This window comes from Chiloscyllium plagiosum, chromosome 12, assembly GCF_004010195.1.
Source record: "Chiloscyllium plagiosum isolate BGI_BamShark_2017 chromosome 12, ASM401019v2, whole genome shotgun sequence".
NCBI classification, from domain to species: Eukaryota; Metazoa; Chordata; class Chondrichthyes; order Orectolobiformes; family Hemiscylliidae; genus Chiloscyllium; species Chiloscyllium plagiosum.
Window position 1 is genome coordinate 51,722,099 of NC_057721.1, and position 25,277 is coordinate 51,747,375.

Here is a 25,277-nt window from a genome sequence, read left to right on the forward strand (position 1 = left end):
AATTCTGGTCTCCTTCCTATCGGAAAGATGTTGTGAAACCTGAAAGGGTTCAGAAAAGATTTACAAGGATGTTGCCAGGGTTGAAGGATTTGAGCTATAGGGAGAGGCTGAACAGGCTGGGGCTGTTTTCCCTGGAGCATTGGAGGCTGAGGGGTGACCTTATAAGGTTTACAAAATCATGAGGGGTATGGATAGGGTAAATAGGCAAAGTCTTTTCCCTGGGGTCAGGGAGTCCAGAACTAGAGGGCATAGGTTTAGGGTGAGAGGAGAAAGATATAAAAGAGACCTAAGGGGCAATTTTTTCATGCAGAGGGTGGTACATGTATGGAGCTGCCAGAGGATGTGGTGGAGGTTGGTACAATTGCAACATTTAAGAGGCATTTGGATGGATATATGAATAGGAAGGGTTTGGAGGGATATGGGCTGGGTGCTGGCAGGTGGGACTGGATTGGGTTGGGATATCTGGTCAGCATGGATGGGTTGGACCGAAGGGTCTGTTTCCATGCTGTACATCTCTATGACTCTAATTATTGTTCCTTGTATTTGTTTACTAATCACCCAATGAAGAAATGCTGGAATGTGAATGCTAATTTTACCCATTGGTTCAGCTTTGAAAAACAAACTATTGAGAAACTTAAAAATAATATTGTTTGCTTGTTTGTTCAGTCTAAATCAATGCCTACAGATTATTATTGTGAATATGAGATTTCAAAAGACAGAGAAGTATAATCAGGGTGGTGATAAGTGAACACATGGTAAATAGGACAGATATGATAGAAAGATAAGCAGAACAGACAATGGAGAGTGAGTGATATAAGCAGGAGAGAAGTCTTGGGAAAAAAAATGTGAGAACTTATGGATGCTGTAAATTAGAATCAAAAACACAAATTGCTGAAAAAGCTCAATAGGCCTGGCAGCATCTGTGGAGAGAAATCAGAGTTAACGTTTGAGAGTTAACAGAGTTGACCCTTCCTCAGAATGTCAATCATCTAAAGCAAAAACTTTGTTGAACATTTGAAAGTTGTGTAATATGATAAAAATAGACTTTCAATATTAAACTCTCATCATTTTACTTTAATACCTGGAATTTTAATGAACTGAAACTGGTATTAAGAAGGCCACTGCTGATCTAGAATAACTGTTGTGATCACACAATGAGCCATGGCAATCCACATCCAATACATGAATCTGGCTGCCTTGAAATTGCCACTTGAATCAAAAGACACAGAAACTTTGTGATTAGATTACTTACAGTGTGGAAACAGGCCCTTCAGTCCAACAAGTCCACACTGACCCACCGAAGCGCGACCCACCCACATCCCTACATTTACCCTTTCGCCTAACACTACGGGCAATTTAGCATGGCCAATTCACCTAACCTGCACATTTGTGGACTGTGGGCGGAAACCGGAACAAACCCACGCAGACACGGGGAGAATGTGCAAACTCCATGCAGTCAGTTGCCTGAGGCGGGAAATGAACTTGGGTCTTGTGGCGCTGTGAGGCAGCAGTGCTAACCACTGTGCCACCCACGAGTTGTCAAGAATTTTTTTTTACTCACACTTGCGGGTTAACTTCATATGTTAGAGATGAAAGCTTGCTCATTTACAAAAAAAGATAATAGAGATTGGAATGAAATATAAAAATGGATCAAATTTCTGAAGTTTGTCATGTGTAACAAAACAGAGGGAGAAAGCAGCATGAACAGACAACAGAAAGAATATGGGAAGCTTTTCCTCTTCTCCCTCTTAGAGTCATAGAGTCATATTCACTTTCTTTCTCAGTTTCAGTCTCAAACTCAAACAGCACACCACCACCAGAAAGAAACAACTCAGATAAACCACAGTGGACTGAGAAATAAAAGGTATCTGAAAGTTTGTTGCACCTGAAGAAGTAGACCCTGGTTTCATTGCCACACCAAAAAGTCTCCAAACTGCCACTGCTTTTATCTTCCACCCCATCCCCCACTTTCTTTGTAAGTCCTTTACTTCTGTTTTGTGTGTGAGGTTGTTGGTTGTATGTTGTATTCTTCTGGGGCAGTAGTAGATAATGAAACTCCACTCCATTCAAGCAAATCTTGAAATTTGCTCTCCTTCATTTTTGATTGTGTTAGCTAAACTTAATTGAAATGTGATAGCTGCATGCAAAAGATAAATAATAAATGCTCATATTGTCTAGCTATCACCATTGTTAATAGCTAACCCGAGAATGCAACTTTAAAAAATAGGTTTTGTGATTTACACATGAAAGAAGTGAAACCATCACTGTATTCTAACAGATGAAAGGCTTAACAGACAATCAATTTTTCAATGTATAATTTCAGTTACATCATACTGTAAATTTTTGCTATAAATTCTGTGTTACGATCGAGCCCTCCACTATCACCTGATGAAGGAGCGTCGATCCGAAAGCTAGTGTGCTTCCAATTAAACCTGTTGGACTATAACCTGGTGTTGTGTGATTTTTAACTTAAAAAATGGTTGCTACTGAGGGGTTTAAAATGAGGGGAGCTGTGATTCTCCTCACCTGATTGTAACAACTGTACGCAGTACTAATAGAGCTCATTCACACTGAGGCAAGAAAGAACAGAAAAAAGTTCATCAGAGTTTTTAAAATGTACTTTTATTATCAAATGAAACAGATACACCAATTATACTATGGTCTTGAAAAGCAGACCTGATATATATATACACACACACACATGTATTAAAAATGTACAGTATATGTGTTTGATTTCTTAATTTCCACATTTTCATTGGTGGATTTTATGTACAAAATTGATTAAAAATGAGCAAGCAACTATCAAAACAAACATGAATATTCATACAGAATATTGAAAATCAAGCCTGACTTTAATCATAGAATCCCTACCACTGTGAAAGTAGGCCATTCAGCCCATCGAGTCCACACTGACCTTCCAAAGATCATCTCACCCAGACCCATCCCCCTACTGTATCCCTGTAATCCTGCACTTTCCCATGGCTAATCTACCTAGCCTGCACATCCCTGGGGGCTATGGACAATTTAGCATGGCCAATCCACCTAACTTGCACATCTTTTGACTTTGGGAGGAAATAGGATCACCTGGAGGAAACTCACAGAAATATGGGGGGAACGTGCAAACTCCACACACACTGCTAGCTGAGGCTTGAATCAAACCTGGGTCCCTGGTGCTGTGCCTGGGATACAGGGCATTGTACTAACCACTGTGCCATTCTTGAGAATACTTGCCTCCTGTGAACTAGCCAGATTAAATAGGTGGATACTGTTTTTAGTCAGAATCCAAACTATATAAAGAAAGGGTAAATTTCTATGATTCAGCGATTGTATGATGCCTGTGACGTCAATAACAACCATTTGATCTGACCAGATACTGGAAAATAAATTAAGCTTTCATGGAACCTAACCAACCACAACATTTACATTTATACAAATAAATTATTGTGGTAAACTGAATAAGAAATATTGACGCATAACTCTTGTTAATTGTGTGGCTTAATTTACATATTCATTTTATAAATGCAACATATTATACCATACATCACATCTTTTTGCCAAGTTAAAGCAGCTAAACAAGAACTTGCATTTTTATAACAACGTTAGCATAGCAAATTGTTTCAAGTTGATTATCAAACAAAATCGGACAGCAGGAGAAAGTGAGGACTACAGATGCTGGAGATCAGAGCCACAATGTGTGGTGCTGGAAAAGCATGGCTAGTCAGGCAGCATCCGAAGAGCAAGAGAGTCGACTTTTCAAGCATAAGCGCTTCATCATTCCTGGTTGGCTGTGCTTTTACAGCGCCACACTTTTTAAAAATCTGACACCAGCCATGTAAGGTGACAATAAGACAGATGACCAAAAGCTTGGACAAGGGGGTAAGTTTTCAAAGTGCAGTTTTGAGGAGGAGAGATGTGGTATACTGAAGTGTATAGCCTATAAAGCTGAAGGCATGCCATAAATGATGTAGAGATTAAAATTAAGCAAAATATGAAGAGCAAAAACATCTCAAGAAAAGAAGAGGCTATAAATTATGGAAGGGAGAGAATATGGCAGAACTTGAAAACAGAATAAGAATTTCATAATTTAGGGGCCAATGTAGGTCTATGATGATTAAATGTGACTTGGTGCAATTTAGGATCTAGGCAGGAGTATAGGATCAGTTAACGTTAATATAGGACATTGTTGGACATTGTAGCCTGCTTCTGAACCATTTTGGGGCAGTCAACAGAGAACCTGAGGCATGTCTAAGATTTCTAAACTCCTCATCTCTCTCGATCATTAAGTTAGTTTGGATTTTTGGTTGCTAATCTCCATCAACTCCAAGGAGGATGCAGAATAGGGGGAGATGGCATCAATGGAAAATGGAAAACCTACAAGAACTGACAATCTGTCTGTTTGCCTGTCCATGGCATTTAACAACAGCCGACTAGTCATACATGGAATACAGGGTGGAGTTTCAGGTTTTGGGTATGTAAAATGTGACCTCACTGTTGTATTTAAATACTCAATTCACAGATGGAATTTGGAGGAATCTGAAAAAAAAAGACAGGATGAAGTTTTATCATGGAGTCAGGAAGGTTCAATGCTATGCCTTCACAAAGCAATGCTTGATGTTCAGCTGAATGTAGTAACTTAGTGAGATGCTCTTTACCAGTGCTGGGAGCAAGAAACTAGCTATTGTCCTTTCATTCTAACTTTAAGCTTACAGTATTCCATTACTTCTCCCACCCTTTGCAAAAATACCCATTATTCTTTTTCTGTACACTTCCTGACAACCCACCTGTCGATCATGACTAGCATTCACCTTGATCCTATGTAAGTTAATGCCTCTACCAAATAGTCATCCTCCTCAATATACTGCATGAGTAACATATTAAATTAGAGTCACTCATAAGCTTGTTCTTCCCCCTGTTTGAAAGATTATAAAGCAGACAAGCAGGAAGGGTTAGTTAATCACTAGTAGTTTGATATTAGTTGACCACAGAAATGGAGTCATTGAGACTTAACAATCACCTGAATATCAATGTCTTACATGTCATACCACATTCAGTCGTTAACCTGATTCCCAACTGTGAATGGAATATAATAATCTTCATATTGATAACTTGAACGGTTCACACATGTAGTAGAAGTTGTTGAATCAATTGGATGATGAACTATCAGGTCATTCTGTCTGAGAATATACCTGTTCAGAATTCATGTTTACCATGCACTGGCTTAGATATGCATTTCAGTGAATCCTTTTACAAAGTTAGTTAGAAGTTCACCTGCTCACTCCATGAGCAAGAGAAAAATGTGTGCGATACCTGTGGAGAGTCTGTGCAAGAAGCACAGATGTCTTCCAAGTACTGTTAGAGGCAAATGGAGTGCTCTGAAGGTCATCAACTGAAAAGTAATCATGGTAGGGGGAGGGGGATGCAGCAAAAATCTGCAACACACTAGAAGCATTCCATGCACACTATCTATGATTGCGGAGAGCACACTAAACTAATACTTGCATTTCATAAAGCAGGATGAATGCATTATATAGTGAGTGGATGTTTGTGAATATGATGCAAATCCAGAAGGCTGTTTTGTTCTCGGTGGTGTTATGTTTTTTGAATATTGTTGGAGCTGCACTCAACCAGACTAGGGGAGGGTATCCCATCACTCTCTGGACTTGTGCCTGTAGATGAGAGAAAGTCTTTTGGGTGTGAAGAGTTGATATACATGTTGCACACTTCTTAACCTTAAACATGCTGTTCAAGTCACAAACTTTTTACGTAGCAAGTCTAGATCAGTTTTTTGACAATGGTAAACCCAGGATGCTAATATTGGGGAGTTCAGTGTTACTAATGCAATTGAACATTAAGAGTTGATAGTTAGAACCTCCCTTGTTGGAGATGATAATTGCCTGATATTTGATGTAACACAAATGATATTTGCCACTTGTCACCCAAACTGAATATTTTCCAAGTCTTGATGTTTTTGTACATGGGCTATTTCAGTATCTGAAGAGTCGAGAAGGATGCTGAATTTAGTGCAAATGTCAGCGAATATCCCCACTTCTGACCTTATGATGGAGGGTAAGTCATTGATGAAACAGCATAAGATGGTTGAGTCTATGATACTACCCTGAGGAGTACCTGCAGAAATGTCCTGAAGTTGAGACAACTGACCTCCAACAACCACAACCATCTTCCTTTGTGCCATGTATGACAAAATCAGCAGACAGCGTTCCCCTAATTTCTATTGACTCCGGTTTTACTGGGACTCCTTGAAGCCACATTCAGTCAAATATGGCCTTGATGTCAACAAGGAAGTCATATAGAGTCATAGAGTCATAGAGATGTACAGTATGGACACAGACCTTTCGATCCATGCTGACCAGATATCCCAACCCAATCTAGTCCCACCTGCCAGCACCCGGCCCATATCCCTCCAAACCCTTCCGATTCATATACCCATCCAGATGCCTTTTAACTGTTGCAATTGTACCAGCCTCCACCACTTCTTCTGGCAGCTCATTCCATACAAAGCCATATTGACTATCCCTAATCAGTCCTTGCCTTTCCAAATACATGTACATCCTGTCCCTCAGGATTCCCTCCAACAACTTGCCCACCACTGACGTCAGGCTCACTGGTCTATAGTTCCCTGGCTTGTCCTTACCACCCTTCTTAAACAGTGGCACCACGTCAGCCAACCTTTAGTCTTCCGCCACCTCACCTGTGACTATCGATGATACAAATATCTCAGCAAGAGGCCCAGCAATCACTTCTCTAGCTTCCTACAGAGTTCTGATCAGGTCCTGGGGATTTATCCACTTTTATGCGTTTCAACACATCCAGCACTTTTTCCTCTGTAATGTGGACAATATTCATCAATATGTCACCATCTATTTACCTACATTCTATATCTTCCATGTCCTTTTCCACACTAAGTACTGATGCAAAATACTCATTTAGTATCTCCCCCATTTTCTGTGGCTCCACACAAAGGCTGCCTTGAGGGGCCCTATTCTTTCCCTAGTTACCCTTTACCCTTTTGTCCTTTATGTATTTGTAAAAACCCTTTGGATTCTCCTTAATTCTATTTGCCAAAGCTATCTCATGACCCCTTTTCGCCCTCCTGATTTCCCTCTTAAGTATACTCTTACTGCCTTTATACTCTTCTAAGGATTCACTCGATCTTTCCTGTCTATACCTGACATATGCTTCCTTCTTTTTCTGAACCAAACCCTCAGTTTCTTTAGTCATCCAGCATTCCCTATACCTACCTGCCTTCCCTTTCACCCTAACAGGAATATACTTTCTCTGGATTCTCATTATCTCATTCCTGAAGGCTTCCCATTTTTCAGCTGTCCCTTTACCTGCGAACATCTGCCCCCAATCAGCTTTTGAAAGTTCTTGCCTATTACCGTCAAAATTGACCCTTCTCCAATTTAGAACTTCAACTTTTAGATCTGGTCTATCCTTTTCCATCACTATTTTAAAACAAATAGAATTATGGTCACTGGCCCCAAAGTGCTCCCCCACTGACACCACAGTTACCTGCCCTGCCTTATTTCCCAAGAGTAGGTCAAGTTTTGCACCTTCTCTAGTAGGTACATCCACATACTGAATCAGAAAACTTTCTTGTACCAACTTAACAAATTCCTCTGCATCTAAACCCTTAACACTATGGCAATCCCAGTCGATGTTTGGAAAGTTAAAATCCCCTACCATAACCACTTTATTATTCTTACAGATAGCTGAGATCTCCTTACAAATTTGTTTCTCAATTTCCCTCTTTTAGGGGGTCTATAATACAATTCCAATACGGTGGTCATCCCTTTCTTATTTCTCAGTTCTACCCAAATAACTTCCCTGCTATATTTCAGGGAATATCCTCCCTCAGTACAGCTGTAATGCTATCTCTTATCAAAAATGCCACTACCCTTCCTCTCTTGCCTCCCTTTCTATCCTTCCTGTAGAATTTGTATCCTGGAACATTAAGCTGCCAGTCCTGTCCATCCCTGAGCCATGTTTCTGGAATTGCTATGATATTCTATGATTGCTATGATATTGCTGCAAATCCTATGATATCCCAGTCCCATGTTCCTAACCATGCCCTGAGTTCATCTGCCTTCCCGGTTATGCCCCATGCATTGAAATAAATGCAGTTTAATTTATTAGTCCTACCTTGTCCCTGTCTGCCCTGACTGTTTGACTTGCTTTTTTTCTCAACTGTACCAGTCTCAGATTGATCTCTTTGCTCACTATCTCCCTGGGTGCTACCCCCCCCCCCCCCCCCACCTTACTAGTTAAATCCTCCCAAGCAGCTCGAGCAAATCTCCCTGCCAATACATTAGTCTCCTTCCAATTTAGGTGCAATCCATCCTTCTTGTACGGTCACTTCTACCCCATAAGAGATTCCAATGATCCAAAAATGTGAATCCTTCTCCCACACACCAGCTCCTCAGCCATGCATTCATCTGCTCTATCCTCCTATTCCTGCCCTCACTAGCTCGTAGCACTGGGAGTCATCCAGATATTACTACTCTCGAGGACCTCCATAAATTTCTGCCCAACTCTCTGTAATCTCCCTTCAGAATCTCAACCTTTTCCTTTCCTATGTCATTGGTTCCAATGTGGACAATGACCTCTTGCTGGCCCCTCTCCCCCTTGAGAACATTCTGCACTGTCTCTGAGACAGCATTGGTCCTGGCACCTCAGATCTTGAAGCATGACATTCTGTTGGAAGCATGCTGGTCGGTTGTAACAGAATAGGTTAATGTTAGCCCAGGCATTAATTCAATTTTTGTACATTATCATTTGATGTACTTAATATCTATCTGATTCTTCAACATCATAATATCCATTGCACATTCCTTATGTTACAAGAGATACCATAAGAATTGCCACATCAAGTAAAACACCATTTTGAAGGTTAACTCACACTACCGAAGCAGCACTAGGTGTCTAAAAAGAATATATCTTCATTAGGGCTGTATGGAAATTTATGGAAGCCAACCAGCCAACAGCTTTGGACACAGAGAATTCCAGGAATGGGAGGCTCCCTCACCTTTAAGCAGCATTCATTTCTGTCTGTACAGACCGTTGTGCAGATCTGTCGATAGAGCAATGATTACCAATAAAACAGAACTAATTTTGATTAGAAATTAAGTTCACTCAAATGAAAAAAATCTAAGAATGCCCAATTAAAAAAAAAGCTGAAGTGAATTTTTGAGTTCTAACAGAAACCCCGTGATATGACTCCACCCAGCTGGAAAGCTAGATTCTCTGCTTCCAACAGTTAATCCATAAATAACTGTTTCTCCAACAGCAGCTGCAAAAATCCTGTTCACAAAGGAGGAGCAATTTGAAATATACACTGACAAAGTCAGGGACACCCATCTTAAGATAATACTTTCCAATTTTTTTAGAGCAGGAGTTTTGAAAGCTTAAAGGGAACTGAATGAGATGGAGCCAAATGAGGCATAATTTGGAAGGTCCACTACCACAGGTTGATATAGTCCCATCACATTTGTTTTAAAGAAAGACAGCACTCATAAGAGCATGACTAGGAATAAGTCACCTCAATTTTTCAGCATAAAGGTCGCCACATAAAATACTGATGCTCCAAGATTAAATACTAGATTTTCCAGAGCAGGACCTGGCCTCTGATCATTTAAAAGAAAATTGTGATGAGTTCATGACATTTAAGATTTCATTTGAATAGGACTGTTTTCAACAGTTACTATTGGTCCACCAATCAGCCAAAACTCAATTCAGCAGCACATGGATTGGATTATTGCAAATATACTTGATTGTATTGGCATAGCTGACGATATTGCAGTCATGGGTAAAACAAAGACAGAGTTATGACTTTAACTTTCACCTACTGATGACAGAAGTGTGATAGTACTTTAAAAGCATAGAGTATCAGGTCAATGTCAGCTGAATACAGTTCTCTGGGTCTGTTTACACTGATCTGGTCAGATCCTAATAAGATCAAGGATATTTAACAAATGCTGACTCTACAGGATAAGGAGGATTTGTCACAATGCTTCAGATTTATAAGTTTCCTTTTCCCATAAATACCCAACTTTGTGAGCAAGAATTCTCTGCTGTGAGATTTGCTTAAGGACAACATCCATTTGTGTGCCGATTTCTATCCTCTCAATTAGGTTCTGACAAAAAAAAACTTACCTATTATAATTCTACAACCTCAAGAAAGTCAGGATTCTCAAAATGGGTGCATCACAAAAAAGCCCAGGTATGCAATACTGGCAAGATGAGAAACTTACTGCATTTGATTCCAAAACATGATGATCTGTGTAAGCTAACTATCCCAATATCGAATGTGAGAATTTAGCTCTCGTAGTCAACATCATGTGATTTACACATTCTTATTTATGAAGAAATTCACCATTGAAACAAATCACTAGCCATTAGAAATGATATGCTACAAACTGATAATGAGCCCAGCATGTTTGCAATGTATACATTTCAAAGTCCAATTATATACTTGAATTTTGATGTAAACCAGAAATAGGATGATTATGTCTTAGTTGAGTAGAGTAACAAACCCAGAAAAAGAACAAGATTTTCCTTTGATCAACATGTTGATGTTCAAGACTACAAGATATTGACATTCTCAAGACTGATATGTTAAACCTCTACCAGAGCTAGTGTGAACAGTTGCAATCAGCAACTGCCAAAGATGAGCAAAGCAAGAGCTGCAAAAGTTCCTTATCCACTTGACGGCCAAGATTTGTTCATTTTGGCCATCACAGCAAGTTTTATTCAAGAGAAAGTAGTCCCAATATTGATAGCATTATTTCAAAATATCATGTCCATGTTACACCAGGGACACATGGATATTGAAGATACAAGAAGTCTTAACAAATGCAATCTGTGTATTGGCCAGAGATGAATCAAAATATTTAACAACTCATGAATGCATGGAGTGGAGGGGGCCTTTATATCTACGTGATGTTTCATTGACTCCTCGGAAGAAAGTGGCATCAGATCTATTCGCAACAGAAAACATTACATCCTTGTGATGAATTGCTTCTTTAAATTTCCCATTACAGAGGAACCTTGATTATCCGAATGAAATGGGTGGGCTCTATTTCATTTGGATAATCGATTATTCAGATAATCGATTTTACTTTAAACAAAGGAAACCAAACTGATCTAACGCTGTGCTCTACCAGAGAATTTGTTTAAATCTATAATTTAAACAAACTAATCTTTGCAGTCCTCAAATTACAGGTTAAAATGTGAAGGACTTATCTCATAAATATTGTGTATCAAATCCCAGCATTAAACAAGGTCACAAACAGCTTCTGCAATCGCAAGAGCATTTGTCAGTTTCCGGGAACTCAGTCTCACTGATAGAAAGACAGAAGCACTGCCTCATGCATGCGTTTACATTCTCAGCCTTTTTTTGATAAAATGGCCTGGTAAAGTGACAGGACTACTGTAAAACACTTACTTTTGTAAAGGGCCATGTAACAACCCTTACCTAAAAAAATCCAGTTGCTGATGCTTGAACTGCTTGTATTTCTTTGTTTTTGCCAGCGTTTTCACATATTCTTCAGTACAGGTAAATCAAATATAGTTATCTTTTTGATGTAACATTTTTGTGGGACCTTGAAATCTTCTTTGGATAATCCAAAATTCAGACAATCAATATTCGGATAATTGAGGTTCATCATTACTCAACTTAACAATGAGATAAACATGACTGTTGCAGACATGTTGAGTTCGACTTTTAGTTTATTCAATATACCAGAACAATGGACCACAATAAACTGGCAAACTGTTTCAAGGTGTGTACCAAGTTGAGGTGATCAGTATCATATTTTCACTACACAATCCAAGCTTAAACAGCCCATCAGAACATTAAGTATATTCTATCAAATTAATGATCATTAAGGGTTGAACAAGAAAGGAAGATTTTCACATTGCATTGCTGCAGTTTCATCCAATGCAGTGTAACAAGGATTATCATCTCCAGCATGATATATACTTGGAAGACATGTCAAGTAACTAATTTTTTAAAATTGTTTTAAGAAACATGGACATTCTTCAAGATAGATCAGAAGGAAAGAAATACATTATGAGTGAATTATCAAAGTCCAAATAAAACTACTTGGATACCAACAAAAGATTCTATAGTAAGCAACCAACCCAGATCCTATGGCATCACCGCTGATTATGGTGCTGCATAGCAAAGGCAGAGAAGCAAGCTCAGACACAACAATCATGCATAAAGAGTTTGGAAAACACCTAATAGTGATTGTGTGGTGACGTTGAGAGGCAACAAGGCAACCAGGTTGTTAAACAAATGCAATGTGTATCTCTGCTGATGGGTATACAACCACCAAATTAGGATAGCTGTCAAATCCCAAACCTCAAATGCATTACATCTGCTTCACCTGTTTGTATCGCTATTGAATTGATAACTTGTATCTATTTACAACCTTTTTTTTCTGATAATAGAGGGATAGGCTCACATTAGTCTCTGGACAAGAACAAAACACCACCCCTAGATGCCTAGACATCCATTATCCCTGAGCCCACTGTGGTTTATGTTGCCTCAGGGATTAAATGGGAGCCACATAGTTTTCCCAACCCACAGGAGGCTGCTCAGGAGTCCCTGCCTGGGACATCCTAGGTTGCGGATGGGTTAGTGAGCCTGTTCCGCCTGCACAGTTGTGGTGTTCATTCAAGGGATTGTGCCCTCATCAGGGAATGGCTGCTGAAAGTGACATAAATCCTTATCCACCTTCAATCCTTACTCCACAGCTCCAACCCTGACTCATCTTTGGTCTTGGGTGCTACGACGATCCTGAGCATCTGGCAAATGAAATACCAGTCTCCACTCCAACTGGAACTAAAAGGAATGGAACAACCAGTCAATGTTTGGCTGGCAGCTCATGCTGCGAGGCACTCCCATGACCAGGAACTCCCATGACCAGGAACTCAAGCAAGAGTTCACTTGTGACCACTTAAATGCCTACTTTTGGTTCCATTGTGTTTTCTCCATAGGAAAACAGGAGTTCTCCGATCAGTGGGCAAGATACCCATTGGTCTAACAGAATCATAGGAGAAAGTGAGAACTGCAGATGCTAGAGATGAGAGTCGAGAGTGTTTTGCTGGGAAAGCACAGCAGGTTAGGCAGCATCCGAGGAGCAGGAGAATCGACGTTTTGGGCATAAGCCCTTCACCAGGAATGAGGCTTGTGGCCCAGGGCTGAGAGATAAATGGGAGTGGGGTGCAGTTGGAGGGGTGTGTGGAAGATTGCTGAGAAAGCGATAGGTGGATGAAGGTGAGGGAGAAGGTGATAGGTCAGTGGGGGTAGTGATGGACTGGTCTGGAGGGCGGTGCTGAGTTGGAGACTTGGGACTGGAATAAAGTGGGGGGAGGGGAAATGAGAAAGCTGTTGAAATCCACATTTATCCTGTGTGTGGTTGCAGGGTCCCAAGGTGGAATATGAGGTGTTCTTCCTCCAGGCGTCAGGTGGTAATGGTTTGGCAGTGGAGGAGGCCCAGGACCTGCATGTTCTTGATAGAGTGGGACGGGGAGTTGAAGTGTTCAGCAATGGTGTGGTGGGGTTGGTGGGTACGGCTGTCCCAGAGATGTTCTCTGAAACGATCCGCAAGAAGGCGTCCTGTCTCACTGATGTAGAGGAGACCACACCAGGTGCAATGGATGACATTGGTCGAGGTACAAGTAAATTTCTGATGGATTTGGAAGGATCCCTTGGGGCCTTGGATGGAGGTGAGGGGAGTGGTGTGGACACAGGTTTCACACTTCCTGCAGTTCGAGGAGTGGGGTGTGGGCTGGTGGGAGGATCTTGGACCTGATAAGGGAGTCACGGAGAGAATGGGCTCTTTGGAACACTGATAAGGATAGGGAGGGAAATATGCCTTTGGTGGTGGAGTCCGTTTTGAGGTGGTGGAGGATGATATGATGTATGTAGAGGTTGGTTGGGTGGAAGGTGAGGACCGGGTTGGGGAGGTGGGGGGATGGGGTTGGGGGTTCTGTCCTTGTTGCGTTGGGATGGGTGGGGTTCAAGGATGTGGTGCGTGAAGTGGAGGAGATATGCTAGAGGGCATCGTCAACCACGTGGGAAGGGAAGTTGCAATCAGAATCCTAGCCAGCCTTCCTCCATAATCTGACTTTATCCTCAAACCAATATCTCATTGTGATATTTCAGTATTTGTGGTTTAAGCTATGCTTTTTGAATTAAAATCACAAACTTAGATCTTCATTAGTAGTCTTTCATCTTGCTTGTTACAAAATAATAAATTATTATTTTTATTCTTTCTTATTCACTAGTTAATATTAGGCTTTTGGGACAAAGAACAAGATTTCAAATGTGAATGGAAGTGAAGATATAAGAAAAAAGCTGGGCCAAATGTCTGATGTGACATCACTGCCATATTTTCATGGAAACATCAGCAAAAAGGCCTGTGAAGTTTTATTTGCAGCTAAGGGAAAAGATGGAAGTTATCTAGTGCGAGAGAGTGAGACCATCCCAAATGCTTTATGCCTCAGTGTCTTGTAAGTACCAGTGCAACAACATGAGTTTTACTTACAGGTTCATTGTTAAGAAAAAGTCAGAAATATTTTCCAGTAAACTATAAATTTCCAAAGGAAACAGAAAAATGTGCCAAACTCTTGTTTGTCTTCAACTAATATTTCTGCTACATACATTAGTTATTGATCAGAAATAACATCACTGACCAATTTGCTCATTCTCTTGCAATTTGAAGACATAATAACACCTCAGCTCAGATCAACTAATTCAGCATTGGGAGTTAAATCTGAGATTCTTCTGCTTTGCATGTCTCAGTTCATCACTTTTAATCATTTATACTTAGATGCATAACAATTCTTTCATAAGAATTAATTTATCATGTGGCCTAGTGTTTTTAGTCTACATTTTCTCACAAATTCATTTTTCTCTCTCTATCGTAAATCTACTAAAGATGACAAGATAGTGAAGGACAGAGAGTTGACAATCCAGAGAATCACGTTATACTGCTTTAAGAGAGTAATAAAGGAGTGTAGTATTCTTTCCTGTCAACTGTTCTTCATTTTGAAATTACAGAATTCAAAATAAATGCTCTTGCAATTAATGATAATGCTGTTTTGGTTGAAAGTATGTTATATGTAAGTGTGGTTTTGGCATTGAATGCTGTATTCTTTTTGGAGGAAAGGAGTTTATTAATTTGAAGAAATATGCATTCATTATCAGACTTGTGAGTGGTTTCAGGCTGTAGTGTGAATCCGGTAAGAATATATAATAGGCGAAAGTGAGGACTGCAGATGCTGGAGATCAGAGTCAAGATTAGAGTGGTGCTGGAAAAGCATCCGACGAGCAGGAAAATCGACGTTTTGGGCAAAAGCCCTTTATCAGGAATGAGGCTGGGAGCCTGTGGGGTGGAGAGATAAATGGGAAGGAGGTGGGGCTGGGGAGAAGGTAGCTAAGAGTGCAATAGGTGGATGGAAGTGGGGATAAAGGTGATTGGTTCGGAGAGGAGGGTAGAGCAGATAGGTGGGAAGAAAGATTGGCAGGTAGGACAGGTCATGGGGATGGTACCGAGCTGGCAGATCGGAACTGGGGTAAGGTGGGGGAGGGGAAATCAGGAAACTGATGAAATCCACATGGATGACCAGGGGTTGAAGTGTTCTAAGGCGCAAGATGAGGCGTTCTTCCTCCAGATGTCGGGCAGTGAGGGAGTGGCGGTGGAGGAGGCCCATGTCCTCGGCAGAGTGGGAGGGGGAGTTGAAATGTTCAGCCATGGAGCGGTGGGGTTGATTGGTGTTGGTGTCCTAGAGATGTTCCCTAAAGCGCTCTGTGAGAAGGCGTCCAGTCTCCCAATGTAAAGGAGACCACATTGGGAGCAACGGATACAATAAATGACATTTGTGGAAGTTCAGGTGAAACTTTAGTAAATGTGGAAGGCTCCTTTGGGGCCTTGGATGGAGGTAAAGGGGCAGGTGTGGGCGCAGGTTTTGCAATTCCTGCGGTGACAGGGGAAGGTGCCAGGAGGGGAGGGTGGATTGTTGGGGGGGGCATGGACTTGATCTGCTAGTCACGAAGGGAATGGTCTTTGCGGAAAGTAGATAGGAGTAGGGAGAGAAATATACCCCTGGTGGTGGTGATTTTCCTGCTCTTCGGATGCTGCCTGATCTGCTGTGCCTTTCCAGCACCACTCTAATCTTGACTAATAATATATAATGGCTGTAATTGGTTTATGGAATGCCAGAGTTTCAGAAAATTTAGGCTGCTTATAAACTGTAGTTCTGTGAAAGTGGTTTCATTAATATCACTTGATATAGATGCAAAGATTTGACACTTTATGAATGAGAAAATCATAATTCAATTTATTCTCGAGTCAGTTGGGATCTCAAATCCAAATTTACAAGGAAGAACACAAGCACAGATTTATAAAACAGAAATAATGAAGCTCCATTGCTGGTTTGAATTAGGCATGGATATGAGGTATGGAAAAGGTCAGAATAATTATTAACAGAACATTACTGAATCTCTCATTTGTGCTCACATCTAGTTGAGCCCTGATTTAGCAGCAATGTTGAACAGAGATTTCTGACTTACAGTGTTAACTGTCTCTTAAAAGATGCAAAACATATATCGTCATAAAATTCACTCAACACTAATTGTATAAATTTAATAATTTTACAGTTTAGTAATCAATATGGTGCAGAGATACTCACGAATACCTTTTTTTTTGCTTAGCTCTCAAAAAACTGTATATACATATAGAATTTTTAAAAATCATCAAGGACGTTATATGGTTCAGGTAAGAATGCAATTAATGTTCTTTGACCTATGATCCTACGACCTATTATCATGCTTTTCACTGCAGTATATAGCACAGCAAATTGTTTGGAAAGAAATGAGAGACAATTTTCTGACAAGCTTTTAGCTCGCAAGAGATGAGGCCATTCTCTTAAGTTGTGATACATTGTTGCCAGTGCACATAACATAGATCATGGAGTATAACTTTGTGCAGCATATAAGATTAACTCATTTCTCCAGCCTCAAAAGATATGTTTTTGCATAAAGTCAATATGACGCCACATCGTGCTACTTGCTTTAATAGACTCTAGATTAGAGTGGTGCTGGAAAAGTACAGCAGGTCAGGCAGCATCCAAAGAGCAGGAAAATCGATGTTTCAGGCAAAAGCCCTTCATCAGTAATGAATGCTTTATTGTCAGCCTATATTTTTCACTCTACAAATAAATATTTTACTTCATGTTGCTTGATTATTGCATGCAAGTGACCAGACAAGCAATATAGATTGTATTGTAAAAATATTCTGCAACAAGTAGATCCTTTGCAGTGAATAAAAAAGTTAAAAACCACCCACACCCGTGCTGGTGGTTCATATTTATACTTATATTGTAACTTTCACACATTTGTGCATGTATGTGCAAGATCTTTTTTTTAATTCTGTGTACTAACAGTAAGGCTGTTTTATGAAGTAGTCCAGTCATCTTTACTTAACATTATTGATTATATTTAACTGATAAATACACCAAAAAGGTAGGAGATCTGTATGCAGATGTGAAATGTTTTGGGATGTCCTGAGATATGAAAAGCACTACTTAAATTTGCTAGTTATTTCTCTGAACCAACTAGTCCTACTCAATAATCTATTTTTTTTCAGCAATAATCAATTCCTTAGGATTCATGAAACTGCTCATTGGTTTATTGTCAGATACAGTTTATTGAATGTTTACAATATTGATGATCTTAAAACAAATATTGCAAATAATTACATACCATACCATTTTTAAAAAATCATCAAGGACGTTTTATAGTTCAGATAAGAATGCAATTAATGTTGTTTGACCTACTACCACTGCACCATATAGCACAGAAAGTTATTTTTCAAAGAAATGAGAGACAATTTTCTGACGAGCTTTGAGCTCTCAGGAGATCCAGGCCATTCTCTTAAACTGCGGTTCATCAATCACATTACAGTTATCGATGCACATAACATAGATTAGGGGATATAAATTTATTCAGCTTAAATTGAACTCAATTTTCCTGCCTCAAAAACATGACTTTGCATATAATCAGTAGATGCTATAACTGAAAAAACTTGACATAAACAGACAGATTTAAGTTCCTCTATCTCTCCATATATTTAGATTCACAGAACATCCGTGAGGTTATCAGAAATTATGGATTTAGATTATGGATGACAGAAGAAATTAGATCAATTATTATCCTACCTTCATAAAAGGTTGTGCTCGCATTTATCCAAAGTCAGCATCTTAATCCCTTTGACAAAATGCTTTTGAAATTAATATTTTGCTAAGATAATGTTTATTATAATACATAGTGTAAATTGTGAGCACAAGACCAAATTTCTCCCATTTTTACAATCCAGGGAGTGTTTGAGATATTTGTTTCTGGAAGTGGTCCAAAAGTAGGTATTCTGTGCTCACATTTTTTAATGATCAAACATTCTTCATCCAGAAGCAAAGTTAAAGTTACAAAGATATTAAGAACATTTATTTTGGTCCTTTATAATTAAAGTAATTAATTTATCTTTTCTTATTGCATGAGTATATTAATCTGTTCAAATAAATTAAGTGTTAAATTAAGTGTAAGTATAAAGCAGTCCAAATAAATCCCGCTGGCATTTGGTATTTAAGTGACTAAGTATATGGAAAAAAATTCTTGAACACACATATTTCAGGCATCCAACTTCACAATCTATTTCTGGGATGAGCTTATAAGCATTTTTAGAAAAAAACCTGGTTTTGCATCTATTATGGGCTTTTCAGAAGTTCTGACAAGGTGAAGAGGAGTGAACAGGCTCCCTTCTTTTCAATCTCCATGATTGGTCGCAACAAAGGTTTAACTCTTTTTTTTTAGCATTTAGCTGTACCATTCACCAGTTAAAATGTAGCCAATAAACATACAAAATACTGGAGAAACTCAGTTAGACCTATTAAGCATATTGTCTTCAAGCAATCTCATGCATACAGAGGTATAAAGCTAAAAAATGATAGTTCCCAGAATTAAAGGAAGTTTAAAATATATATGGTTCAGTATCTGCCGGATGTCTACAAAGTATAAATTGTTCACCGACTACAACTGGTTTCAGGGACCATTAACAGCAGATAATACTGCAAATCTTGGTTTCCCGATGTTTCTTTTCAGTTAGTGTGGTCACTAGATTTTCTTCTTGGGAGGAAGAAAGAGCTTTTTACAGTTCCGCAGTCAAAAATGCAACACATTTACGTTTTTCTAATTCTAATAATTCCCTACAATATGGAAACAGGCCCTTCAGCCCTACAAGTCCACACCAACCCTCCGAAGAATAACCCACCCAGACCTATTCCCCTACCTATATTTACTCCTGACTAATGCACCTAACACTATGGGTAATTTAGCATGGTCAATTCACCTGGCCAGCATATTTGTAGATTGTGGGTGGAAACCAGAGCACCCAGAGGAAACCCAAGCAGACCTGGGGAGAATGTGCAAACTCCACGCAAATAGTTGCCAAAGGCAGGAATTGAACCCAGATCCCTGGCCCTCTGAGGCAGCAGTGCTAGCAGTGTGGGCGGCACGGTGGCACAGTGGTTAGCACTGCTGCCTCACAGCACCTGAGACCCGGGTTCAATTCCCGCCTCAGGCGACCCACTGTGTGGAGTTTGCACGTTCTCCCCGTGTCTGCGTGGGTTTCCTCCGGGTGCTCCGGTTTCCTCCCACAGTCACAAAGATGTGCAGGTCAGGTGGATTGGCCATGCTAAATTGTCCATAGTGTTAAGTAAGGGGTAAATGTAGGGGTATGGGTGGGTTGCGCTTCGGCGGGTCGGTGTGGACTTGTTGGGCCGAAGGGCCTGTTTCCACACTGTAATCTAATCTAATCTAATAACTACGCATACAGTCAGGGCTGTCTCCCGCCTTCGCTGAAAGAGGTAAATATCTCTCTTATCCTTAAAAAAGGAAAGGATCCAGAAGATTGTGTGTCATACAGACCAATATCCTTGCTAAACTGTAGATTTTAAAATCCTTTCTAAAACGTTAGCATTGAGACTGTTTCCACACTGTAATGTAATCTTAATCTTAATCTTAATCTTAATCTTAAATCTTAGCCACTGTACCACCCTGTTGTTTCTCTAAAAGATACTGTTTGAAGTACAATCTGGTTGTATAGTATTAATGGACTCTTACAAGTACTTTCTGCAGATCATGTTTCATTCCTCACACGTGAAGATGGTGCAAATCTGATAGGAGATGAGGACTTTCTCGGTACTTCTGAAAACCAATGTTTTCCAGGGTTTGGGGTGAGGATGGAGTGCACTGACTACCTCAGAGAAATTTGTTCATTTCCACTCAGGCTGTCTCTTAATTTTTTGGTTTCATGAAATGTGGCTGTGGGAGATTTGTTATAACTAAAGCAGCCATCTTGTCACATATTAAAAGCCTTGAATCCATTTTAAATCTCATATTAGTATCTGCTTACTAAGTTTGTACGTTCCCAGGCTCAGTAAAGTGGCTGACCTTGCAGCTGTACTAACACTGATAGTGAGCTCTTTCCCAGCGTGGTAAAAACAATGACTGCAGATGCTGGAAACCATGGTGAAGATGAGACCCACGCCCTCCACCTCCACCAAGATTTCCATTTCCCTGGCCCCCAACGTCTCATCTTCACCATGGATATCCAGTCCCTCTACACCTCCATCCGCCATGACCAGGGCCTCCAGGCCCTCCGTTTCTTCCTCTTCCGACGTCCCCAACAGTACTCTTCCACCGACACTCTCATTCGTTTGGCTGAACTGGTCCTCACCCTTAACAATTTCTCCTTTGAATCCTCCCACTTCCTCCAGACCAAACGGGTAGCCATGGGCACCCATATGGGCTCCAGCTATGCCTGTCTCTTTGTTGGCTACATAGAACAGTCCATCTTCCATAATTACACCGGCACCACTCCCCACCTCTTCCTCCGCTACATTGATGACTGCATTGGCGTCACCTCGTGCTCCCACGAGGAGGTTGAGCAATTCATCAACTTCACCAACATATTCCACCCTGACCTTAAATTTACCTGGACCATCTCTGACACCTCCCTCCCCTCCCTGGACCTCTCCATCTCCATTAATGACGACCGACTTGACACTGACATTTTTTACAAACCCACCGACTCCCACAGCTACCTGGATTACACCTCTTCCCACCATACCTCCTGCAAAAATGCCATCCCGTATTCCCAATTCCTCTGCCTCCACCGTATCTGCTCCCAGGAGGACCAGTTCCACCACAGAACTTACCAGATGGCCTCCTTCTTTGGAGACTGCAATTTCCTTTCCTACATGGTTAAAGATGCCCTCCAACACATCTCGTCCACAACCCACACCTCCGCCCTCAGACCCCACTCCTCCAAATTGTAACAAAGACAGAACGCCCCTGGTGCTCACCTTCCACCCTACCAACCTTCGCATAAACCAAATCATCCGCCGACATTTCCGCCACCTCCAAACGGACCCCACCACCAGGGATATATTTCCCTCCCCACCCCTTTCTGCTTTCCGCAAAGACCGTTCACTCCGTGACTACCTAGTCAGGTCCATGTCCCCCTACAACCCACCCTCCCATCCTGGCACCTTTCCCTGCCACCGCAGGAATTGCAAAACCTGCGCCCACACCTCCTCCCTCACCTCCATCCAAGGCCCTAAAGGAGCCTTCCACATCCATCAACGTTTTACCTGCACATCCACCAATATCATTTATTGTATCCACTGCTCCCGATGCGGTCTCCTCCACATTGGGGAGTCTGGACACCTCCTAGCAGAGCGCTTTAGGGAACATCTCTGGGACACCCGCACCAATCAACCACACCGCCCTGTGGCCCAACATTTCAACTCCCCCTCCCATTCTGCCTAGAACATGGAGGTCCTGGGCCTCCTTCACCGCCGCTCCCTCACCACCTGAGGCCTGGAGGAAGAACGCCTCATCTTCCGCCTCGGAACACTTCAACCCCAGGGCATCAATGTGGACTTCAACAGCTTCACCTATTGTACTCTATGCTACTTTCTCCCCACCCCCCCCCTCCTCTCATTTATCTCTTCACCCTTCAAGCACTCTGCCTGTATTTCTAATGAAGGGCTTTTGCCCAAAACATCGATCTTACTGCTCCTCGGATGCTGCCTGAAATGCTGTGCTCTTCCAGCACCACTAATCCAGAATCTTTCCCAGCATGGACATGTTCTTCTTTTACAAGAATCTATTGTAATACTAACACCTAGCAGCTACTAACTAGCACTGTCCACTCACTACGTGACTGAGGCTAGTGACCGGGCAAAGTGCCTACTTACTCATTGTACTGCAATTAACAGTTGCCTAATTGTTAAATGATTGTAACCTATAATATAATCACATAACTCTTTTTATATCTTATTGGAGTGACTTGTGACCATTCGGTCAACTTGTCTGTCCCTGTGAGCTCACAAATAAAGTCAATAACTCAAGGTTTGTGTGGCGCAATTCATTTTTCCTCTATATTGGACCACTATGAGTGAGTTACCCACTTCATAATTTATTTAATCCCCAACAGTGGCCAACTTATACATCTTGTCTGTGGCCATTTTAATTAAGTGATTTTGCTCCCTATTTAAAACCATTTTAGTTCATGAAAGTCCCAGGTATTAAACCAAATCATGGATTTCAAAGACAATAGTCTATATTTATTTTGTTGTGACATTTCCTTTCCACAGACAAAATGGACACTGCACAATAGTTGGTCAGAATGAGATCAGTACACAGACATTCCATATTCACTCTCTTTGTTTAAACCTGCGTTAAAAACCTAATTTAGGAGTGTCAAACAGATTTGGCACTCAGTCTGTGCTACCTGTCTGAATCTTATGCGTTCATTATTTTGTTCGAAATTTTATGTAAAAGCAAAATACTGAAGATGCTAGAAATCTGCAATAAAAACAAAACACAGGAGACATTCAGCAGGCTGTGCAGCATCTGTGGAGAATGAAACAGAGTGTTTCAAGTTCAAAGACTCTTCTTTGGAATTTCTTTAGAATGCTCCTCAGACAGCTAAGATCCACACAAGCACACTATCATTTCTCTCTTTCTCTCTATCAACACCACCTCACTTTATCTCAAAGCTGTTCCTGGTACACAGTTCCATTTCATTTTTTGTCTCATTGGAAGTCCTAGCAAGAAACACTTTCATTTTCTTTAATCTACAATCCATGTGTTTGATTCAGCCGTTCTTCCACATTCCATTTCAGGTGGTATGTAGGTCTGGTCTTGTATTCTGCACGTCATTTGCTTTGAACTTTACATCAAACCAATTCAGCTGTTTGAGGTTTGAAACTTGGCTTGTTCCTTTGATCTTACAATGGGTAACTCTGGTTTGAATGCACTGGCATGCTCCTTGTCATCTCCACCAGTAGTGTCTGCTGTGGAGGATGTTCCCTTTGGTTTTCTCCCTGAACCTGTTCATATTCTCTGGAAGATTACTGTCATCAGGTGGATATTCAGCTTCTGCTTTAGACCCAACGTGGGTCTTCCACTAAGTGAGGCATCACTTTCACTTTTTCCTGGCCTGTTTGAGAATTTCTCTGATCTTCCTTTATAGGTACAATGGACTATTCAATTAAGCAGATGTCTGGTTTTGTCCTTTTATCTTCCCTTTTGTTTAGTTATTCTATCTTGCTACCTTGCATTGCGATGGACCTACCTCCTGCCCTTTCTGACTTCTTCACAACATATTTTCTTACCTATCTTGGTACCATTTGTGAATTTAGCTACTGTGCCTTTGCTCCACTCATCCAAGCCATTTATGTAATTGTAAAAGGTTGAGATCTCAGAACAATCTCAGGTGGGTCTCCACTCATCACATCCTGCTAATCAGACAAAGACACATTTATGCACACTCTTTTGCTTTTTGCCAGTCAGCCAATATTCTGTTCATGCTAATATGCACTACGAGATTTTACTTTCTGCAAAATCCTTTTATGTGGTACCATGTCCAAGTGCTGTATTTCAACACGTTTCCTTTTATACAGCACATATTACTCCTGCAAAGACATCTAGTAAATCAGTTAAACAAGATTTCCATCACAAGTTCATGCTGACTCTTCTTGTTACCTTGAGGTTTTCTAAGTACCAAATTGTAATTTCTTTAATTAGATTCCAATGTTTTCACTATGACAGACATCAAGATAAATGGTTTTAATTTCCTGTTTTCTGCCTATCCCTTTTCAGATAGAGGGGTTATATTTTCTATATTCCAGCCGAATGGAATTTTTCTTGAATGTAGTAATTCTTAGAAATAAAGATCAACCTCAATACATTTATGCTTATATTAGTTACCCTTCTTATGACCTCAGAATTAAGTCCATCTTTATTCAGAAACTTGTGTCTCTGCACCACCATCAATTTGTTTAGTACCACTTCCCTCGTAATTGTAATTTCACTATGCTCCTCTCTGTTTTCTACCTTCTCATTTATGGTTATTACTGGAATGTACTTTGTACCCTCTATAGAGAACACAGCAGCAAAATATTTGTTCGTTTCAAATATCATTTCCTTATTATCTGCTATTACTCTTTATTACCACTGTCTGAGGACCCACAATCAGATTATTTGGTCTTTTCCTTTTATGTACCAGTAAGCATTCTTGCTATCTGTTCTTACATTTCTAACTAACTGTAGTTTGTTTATCATGATTGACATTTAAGTCATTCTCTACTGTTTTGTACATTCTGTCTAATCATATGTTATTCCACTCATCTTTCAACGGCTATTTTTTTTTCCTTAAGTTTAAATACTTTCCTTAACTTCTTTATATAATCACAGATGCTGCATCCTCTGTTCATAATTTTCTTTAAGGTAAGAACATATTTATTCTGATTATACAGAATGCAAAAACATTTTACCTGCAGCTATTCTAATAATCCTATTAATTTGCTTTCATTCTTTCTTGGGTGTTATCTTTATCTTTCCTTTCAATTTTAAGAGAATTATGTCCCAAAAAAGTGTTATTTAAAAGCCAAAGCGGTTTTTAACTTTGAGAGTAAATTGGAGTTAATTTATTCCTAAAACAACAGATTTCCTGAAACTCATAATTAATACATTAAGCTGATACAGTTTCAAATTTACTTTCAACTGCAAAATCGCAGAGATGGAACTATTAACCTTTTTAGCAATTGCAACATTTTTGAGGCAACCATATTGAGCAATCTTGAATTTAAACCTACGTGACTTGAGATTGGAGGTGGTCCAC

General features: G+C 40.3%; 1 protein-coding gene across 1 annotated transcript in view; it reads left to right on the plus strand.

Moving 5' to 3' along the window:
- The window catches only part of si:ch73-264p11.1 (uncharacterized protein LOC100000923 homolog), a 66,739-nt gene that overhangs the window by 20,706 nt on the left and 20,756 nt on the right, over positions 1 to 25,277 (plus strand). The window contains exons 2-3 of the mRNA XM_043701065.1: positions 14,317 to 14,541; positions 16,745 to 16,808. Coding sequence (XP_043557000.1) covers positions 14,396 to 14,541; positions 16,745 to 16,808 — 210 coding nt within the window. The 5' untranslated portion in view covers positions 14,317 to 14,395. The remainder of the gene's footprint in view (positions 1 to 14,316; positions 14,542 to 16,744; positions 16,809 to 25,277) is intronic.